Source organism: Acanthisitta chloris, unplaced genomic scaffold, assembly GCF_000695815.1.
Source record: "Acanthisitta chloris isolate BGI_N310 unplaced genomic scaffold, ASM69581v1 scaffold10289, whole genome shotgun sequence".
Taxonomy (NCBI): Eukaryota; Metazoa; Chordata; class Aves; order Passeriformes; family Acanthisittidae; genus Acanthisitta; species Acanthisitta chloris.
Window position 1 is genome coordinate 7,264 of NW_008689785.1, and position 7,204 is coordinate 14,467.

At 57.2% G+C, this 7,204-nt stretch overlaps 1 protein-coding gene across 1 annotated transcript in view; it reads right to left on the reverse strand.

Moving 5' to 3' along the window:
• Positions 1–681: 681 nt before the first annotated feature.
• The window catches only part of TIE1 (tyrosine kinase with immunoglobulin-like and EGF-like domains 1), a 12,143-nt gene continuing 5,620 nt past the window's right edge, over positions 682–7,204 (reverse strand). The window contains exons 8-23 of the mRNA XM_009081556.1: positions 6,764–6,909; positions 6,462–6,606; positions 6,046–6,204; positions 5,723–5,860; positions 5,315–5,605; positions 4,001–4,291; positions 3,296–3,519; positions 2,864–3,074; positions 2,606–2,716; positions 2,301–2,491; positions 2,069–2,182; positions 1,834–1,904; positions 1,551–1,591; positions 1,332–1,428; positions 977–1,076; positions 682–753 (exon numbers count right to left, since the gene is read on the reverse strand). Coding sequence (XP_009079804.1) covers positions 682–753; positions 977–1,076; positions 1,332–1,428; positions 1,551–1,591; positions 1,834–1,904; positions 2,069–2,182; positions 2,301–2,491; positions 2,606–2,716; positions 2,864–3,074; positions 3,296–3,519; positions 4,001–4,291; positions 5,315–5,605; positions 5,723–5,860; positions 6,046–6,204; positions 6,462–6,606; positions 6,764–6,909 — 2,402 coding nt within the window. The remainder of the gene's footprint in view (positions 754–976; positions 1,077–1,331; positions 1,429–1,550; positions 1,592–1,833; positions 1,905–2,068; positions 2,183–2,300; positions 2,492–2,605; positions 2,717–2,863; positions 3,075–3,295; positions 3,520–4,000; positions 4,292–5,314; positions 5,606–5,722; positions 5,861–6,045; positions 6,205–6,461; positions 6,607–6,763; positions 6,910–7,204) is intronic.

Sequence of the window (7,204 nt, forward strand, 5' to 3'; positions counted from 1 at the left end):
GGATTCCAAGGAGTGCGCACCACAGCACAGGACCATTAGGCCCCCACATCCTGTTCTCCAGTGCTGTCAGTGGGGCAGATCTGGGTCCCCATTACCACTCCTCTGGACCCAGCTGTCGCATGATGTTTATTGTCTGTAAGGCAGACCTGGCACTTCTGAAGGGTCACTGCAGAGCTGGAGGCTGTGCCCAGCCAGTGCTGTCCCTTTACCCATGCCAGGGTGGCCCTGTTCCATGCTGGCAGTGATGCTCACAGCCCCACTGGCACCACTTCAGGCCCAGAGCATGCTGAGAGTTGCAGGGCAGGCAGACGCTGGGTTGCTGCTTTCCTTTCTCCTCCAAAGCTTGAGCATTTGTGTCCATGGGCTCAGGCAGCAGTACCCTGGTTCCTGAAGGCCTCTCTCGTGCCTGCTCTGCTGCAAGCACCCTGCTGCTGCTTGTCCTTGGGGGCCATCCCAGCATGTCCCTCAGCAGTGTGGGGCTTTTGATGGCTGGCACCATGCCGGTGTGGCCAGCACACGCTGGGGGGGCAGCCATGGAGGGGACAGCACAGTCCTGCTGGGGGAAAGGGTCACCAGCATTTGGCCACTTGGCCCTGCAGGGGGATGAGCAGCCCTTTGTTCACATAGCACTGTCCCAGCAGGTTGAGGCCAGCATTGCCCCTCCGTGGTGCCAGCACAGCTTCATGCCTCCTCAGCAGTGGCATCAATCCCTGCGTAGGTGAAGTTCTCGAAAAGGGCCATGTTCACGTAGGCCTGTGGGGAATCCCAATTGGGAGCCAGTTGTGACAGTGTCTCCATCCACCTCTTATCCCCACTGTCACTCTCGCAGGCACTGTGCCCTGGTGGGAGGCAATGAGGCTCCCCACACCCAAAAAATGATCTGGAGTTAGCCCCATACATGGTGGGTGTCCTCAAGGCCAAGGAATTCCAGCTTGTGGACAAGCACCATGCAGGACAGATATACTTCCCCACTCACCTTCCTGGCCTCCAGCATGCGGATGAGTTGCATGGAGATCTGGGCGAAGGGTGGGCGCTCGTAGGGACGGTCGCGCCAGCACTGACGCATCAGCTCATACCTGGGGGCAGAGAGTTGTGGGTGGATCAATGTGCACCGTGGGAGAGGAGGCAGAAAAGCTCTTTGTGGGAGATGGGGGAAGCAGGTGGGAAACTAAAGCCCAGGAAAGGTGTTTGGGGTGTGGCACCCCAGCTCATCCCTCAGCCACAATGCAGAGGGAACTTGGCAGAAGCTACTGCAAGTTGGCGGGAGCCCTTGGGGCAGTGGGGTCAGGGAGATGTGGGTGCCACCATCAGCCAGGGCTCTGCCCACTTACACCTCGTCGTCGCAGTTGCGTGGCTTCTCCATGCGGTAGCCCTGGGGCAGCTTCTCGTAGAGCTCGGCACATGTCATCCCACAGTACGGTGTTCCCCCTGCAACCAGAGACAAACAGCCAACTAAGGTGGGGACAGTCCTGGTGTGTCCCCTCAGGAGCTCCAGGAGGACCAGACCTACAGGGACCTGAGTGAAGGCAGGGGACACAGAAGAGTCTTACCCAAGCTGACGATCTCCCAGAGCAGAACACCAAACGACCACCTGAAAGGGCAGGAGCCGAGGCTGTGACAAAGTGCCCAGCTGTGCCCCACTGATGGGCAGAGGGCAAAGCCCAGGGTGGAACAGGCAGCTAGAGCTTTGGCTGAGACAGCAGCACCCCAGGGAGGTGCATCAGCATCATCTCCTGCCCTTGCAGCACCCAGAGCAGTAGCATTGTCACGCTGATTGCACCAGAGAGGGATGGAGGCAGCCCCAGCCCTGGTGCCCCTGCCTGCAGAACTTACACATCACTCTTGGTGGTGTACACACTGTAGTTCAGGGACTCGATGGCCATCCAGCGAACTGGCAAGCGGCCCTGGGGAAACAGAGAGCAGCTGTCAGGGGAGTGTGGATGGCCCATGGATGGAGGGTATCTGTGACCCAGCAGGTCCAAGCATGGTGGGTCATTCACACTGATGGTGGGTGTCCTGCCCGCCACATTGGTGTAGACCCCATGGAGATGCTTCACTCCTGCCTCACCATTGTCTTCTTCACATAGACCTCCTCCCCCCTGGAGAGGCCAAAGTCAGCAATCTTGGAGGCCAAGTTTTCTCCCACCAGGATGTTTCTTGCTGCCAGGTCCCTGTGAATGAACTGAAAGGGGCCAGCAGTCAGCAGGAGCCACATGCTTGCCCCCGGGGATCTTGTGACCTGATGTGATGCCCCCTGGCCCCAGGGGAAGGATGCTCTGAGGGGTTTGCTTGAGACGTACCTGCTTCTCACTCAGGTACTGCATCCCTTTGGCCACGTCTGAAGCAAACTGGAGGAGCTGCTGGGAGGTGAGGGTAGAGGCAGTGCCGTGCTCCTTGGCAAAGGCTGGGTCTGTCTCCAAGACTCGGCTTTTGCGGAGGAAGTCGAGGAGGTTTCCGTAGGGAGCATACTCAATGGCGATGTACAGGTAGCCTGAGGGGCAGGAGAAGGTTGGGCTCCTGGGGGTCTCCCCAGCAAAGAGGAATACATAGCTGGGCAGAGGCCATGGGGCTGGGAAGAGGGGAGAAGGGGACAGCCCTCACTCACCCTTGTTCTCGCAGGCACCCAGCAAGTTGATGATGTTCGGGTGATGGCCCAGTTTGCACAGCACCTCCAGCTCCCCAGCAAAGTCCCGATGGTCATTCTCTGAAGCAAACTCTGGAAGCAAAGAAAGGATGGACACCTCAGGTCTACAACAAGGGCTCTGCTTCTCCACCAATGACTCCTGATGCTCCTCAGCATGAGCATGGCCCAGGATAAAGCTGCATCCCCCAGCACATCCTGCTTGCCTACCCCAACACTCACCTTTCAGCATCTTGATGGCTGCATTCATTTTCAGACCATCCTTTTTGATCATGGCCCTGATGACCTGCCCGAAGTTGCCCTCCCCAATCATGTCCTCAAATTTGATGTCTTCCCACTCCAGGATGGGGTAGCTGAGGGGCTCAGGCTGCGGCTTGGGCCGGCGTGTCAGGGTCAGGGTTCCTGAGTTGAACTGCAGGATGGTTTCTTCCCCCTGGTGGATGGGAGTGAGTGAGGTTAGAGGCACTGGGCACCCCTCCGCCCACACGGCAGTCCCGGCAGGGCAGGCGTCATGGGCAAGGGTGGGCTCCGCACCCTCTCTGTGTGGAAGTGAGGTCTGGCTGCATCCGAACTGGAGGCTATGGAGCGTGACCTGGATCGGGCTGGGATGTGGGGAGCAGGGGACACAGTCCTGGTGGGGCAGGCAGCACTCACCGAGCCAGACTGGTATGTAAAGGTGCGGCGCCGGTGGAAAAAGTTCTTCTTGATGAGGAAGAGCGCCAGGAGTGCAAAGAGGATGGTGAGGCAGGTGACGGACACGGAGCCAACGATGGCCAAGAGCAGCTGCTGGTCTATTCCTGCCTGCTCAGTGCTATGGCTGGCCCCGCGCGGCGGGCCTGCCAAAAGGAGGGATGGAGGGTCCTGTCCATGGCTGAGCCCTGGCCAGCCTGCACAAGTGACCAAGCACCAAGACAGGAGACCTCTCCCAGCACCTGGGCACCCAGGCATCCTATGAAGATACCACAAACCAGGCTCCTGGTGCCACAGTGGCATGGGGGGGTGGGGGGATGGCACAGCTCAGGCACTGCCACTGAACCACTGGTTTCTGAATCTACAACCAGCTTTGGGTCCAGCCACCACCTCCACTCATGCCGGCTTGGCTCTGGTCCACATCATGTTCTGACCAAGGCAGAGTCATTCTGTGGGTGCCATTCTGTCACCATGCCACACCCGCCCCTTCAGGACTATGAGGAGCTGGATTTCTGAAGACACCCATGAGTATTTTGGGCCTGGGCTGCTGCTTCAGACCCACTGTCAGAGCACTGTTCAAGCACCTGAAACACTCTTTGCTGACCCAGATTCTGAGCCCTAACTGCAGCAGAGCTGTGAGTCCCCTGCCTGCTGGGACACCCCTCTTACCGTCCCCCAGGGTCTTGGCTTTCACAAGCTGGCTCCATTCCCCTGGGACATGGGAGTTGGCACGGACACGAAACTGGTAGCTAGTGCTGGCGTTGAGGCCCCCAACGATCTTGGTGGTCTCAGCGCCACTGTCAGTGTCGATCCACTGGGGTTCACTGGTGCCCCCCACCTGCTGCAGCTCCACAATGTACTTGGTGATGCCCCCGTTGGGGTATTCGGGGACCTGCCAGGAGAGCCTGACCGCGGTGTTGGACACAGACTCTGCTGAGAGCAACCGTGGGGAGGAGGGCCCTGGAACAAGGAGAGGAGAGCATCACAGTCCCGGGGATGGTCCTGGCACTGCAGGAGCTGAATTCTGCTGTGAGGACTGAAACCTGTAGATGGCAATGGCAACAAAGCTGGGCCAGGTTTGAGGGACCTCCAGGGACCTCCAGCCTCTGCTTGAAGGTGGTGGAACTGCTCTCCATGTACAGCAGTGGAGCAGGACTGTCCTCCCAAATGCTCCCAGACTCAGAGACTGTCAAGCTAGATGCTTATGTATCAACTATGCCTTGTGATATTTTATTTCTCCAGCCCTTCCTCACACACTGTGTTCCCACCATTTCCTCTGAGCCTTCTCCAGCCTCCCTAACCCCAAATTTCCAAATCATACAAAACTCTTAGAAGCAGGGAGTGAAGAAAAGCTCACATCCCTCAAGCTTGATGCCCACTGGCCCTCTCAACATGTACCACTTGGTGCTGAGCCTCACCAAAGGCATCATGCATGCCTTCACCCTTGGTTGCCAGAAAGCTTGGTCAGGCAGATCCTTCACCTCCCTATAGTTTCCCACCTACATGGGGGGCTGTGTGAATGTGTGTGTGTGCCCACAGGTAGGACTGCAGGGCTCCCCAAGCCCTAAGGACCATCCAGCAAAATTACCTGGCAGCTGGGTTGAAGCAAACCAAAGGGAAATTTTTTTCCCACACAGTTATATTGAGGAACTTGTGTTCCTCAATACAGGGTGTTGTAAAGGCTGCAAGTATAGACAGGTCCATCAGGGTTTGGGCAAGGGTGCAGAGGATAGATCCATTTGTGAGTGTCACTCGTGATGGCCTGAATGTCACATTCAGTTTAGGATGTTTCTGAGCTGCTTGGTGCTGCAGGCTGCAGGGTCTGGTGGGGAAAGGAGGACCCATTCTCCTCAAATAGCTGTTCATGCTCTATCAGAGATGGGATACAGGAGCAGCTGGACCTGGGTATGGCTGCTGTTACACTTATAACTGATTTGTCATTGTAAGTCCCTGTAATAATTCCTGGTGTTCCACTAGACCCACCTTTGCTGTTGATCGTGACCTTATAGAGGTCGGAGGGGGGCCCCAAACTTGTGCAGTGGTACACCAGCACCTCCAGCCCATACTCTTTGTTGAACTCCAGGTCCCCGATGCGGGCAGAGAGCACAGAGATGGACGTGATGTTTTTCTCAGAGACCAACCGCCTTGCAGAGTCGAAAAGGTGGACGATGAACCCATGTGCTGGCTCGTGGTTACTTGGCAACTTCCAGTTGACATGAAGTGTGTTTTTGTCTTCTATGGACCAGCCTTCAATCACAGGCTTGACTGTGGGCTCTGCAAACAAAAAGGCAGCAAAACCTCTCGGTGCATCAGCTGCAGGACTTTGCAGACTCTGCACCATGCAGGGTCAGGGTTAAGGTCAGGGTCAGGGTGAGGGAGACGGAGGCTCACCAAGGCACTCGGTCACCATGACGGCCTCAGGCCCCTTGCTGCCCTCCCCAGCAGCCCCTGGCCGGCTTAGCTGCACCTTAACGATGTAGGCAGTCACTGGCCGAAGGTTCATGAGGGTGATGTTCTCACTGTTGTCAACTGTTAGTCAAGAGGACATGTGAAAACCATGCTCATGACCCACAATCTGCCCTGCCACCAGCATTCTCCTTGGCATCACCACAAGGGGTCTGGCATGGAGGCCTCTGCCCACTCCAGACCCCTACTGGCTGGGGCAGCCACCCCTTCCACCCAGACCTGTGCCCCCCACTGGCACAGACACATACCCACAATGGATGACCATGCAGAATTGTCATCCTTGGGCTTGTAGAACAGCTTGATGGAGGTGATGGGTCCGTCACCAGAAAAGAAGTCCACAGGTGACACCACGAGCTGGCGGCTCTGCTTGGCCAATAGCCGGGGGGGGCTCAGGGGTACTGGCGGCACTTGTGGGGGAGAAGGGAATGACACCAGTGGGACTGGGAGCAATGAGGAGCAGAGTGTGTGTACATCTGCCACCTCTTGGCTCCTTTCAGCTTTGTCAAGAAAGTCTTTTAGAACCATCCAAACCTTTCTGCTGACCCTGTGGTACATGATGGGAGGCACCCAGTGCAGTGCAGTGGGTTTGGCATTGCCACACCATGCTGTCAGTTTCCCCCAGTAACCCTGTCTCATCCTGCTCGTGTCACCGCCCTTTCCTCACCTCGAATGTTCACCTTGACTTTCCGGCTGTCCTGGCCCCCAGTTGTGGAGACTCTGCACTCCCAGAGCCCTGTGTCTGCCTTTGTCAGATGTTGTACCTGGAACTCACAGGTGATCTGTCCTGGCTCAATGATGGTTTTGATCAGCTGTGGACACATAAAATGCCTTCAGCCCCTCTGCTCTGCCCCCAGGCTCAGTCCCCACGTCAGCCTGAAGCTGTCCAGCAGCTCATGGGGGAGACAGATGCTTTTGAGGGAGCTGGCAACATGGAGGTGGTTGTGGGGCAAGGGCACAGGGCGGTACCTTGAGCACAGTGCCGTCAGCCTTGCGCAGCTCCACGCTGTCACTGGTGGGCAGTGGGTTGCCAGTGGCTACACAGCTGATGATAGGCTCTGAGCCCAGGTTGAACTCCAGCTCTGAGGCCAGCTGGATGATCTGGGGGAACCGGTCTGGCACACAGAAATCAGCATTAAGGCTGGCCCTGCTCCTCCCCGGGCACAAGAGAGGCTGGCACCTTTCCCCAGACCTGGCCACAGCCAGATCCTGGTGTCAAGTGGACAGAGATAGATGCTGTGGTCCAGCCCTGATCCCCATCCCACATGCCAGGCTCAGCAATGCTCTTGGCATAGCTAATCTTGGGGGGCCAAACCAGACATTCCCTTTACAGCGTGTTGGTTTCCATAGGCTTGGGGGCTATTTCTGCAGGCGAGGGGGCCTGATGAAGAAGCAGGCAAGGCTGAAAGC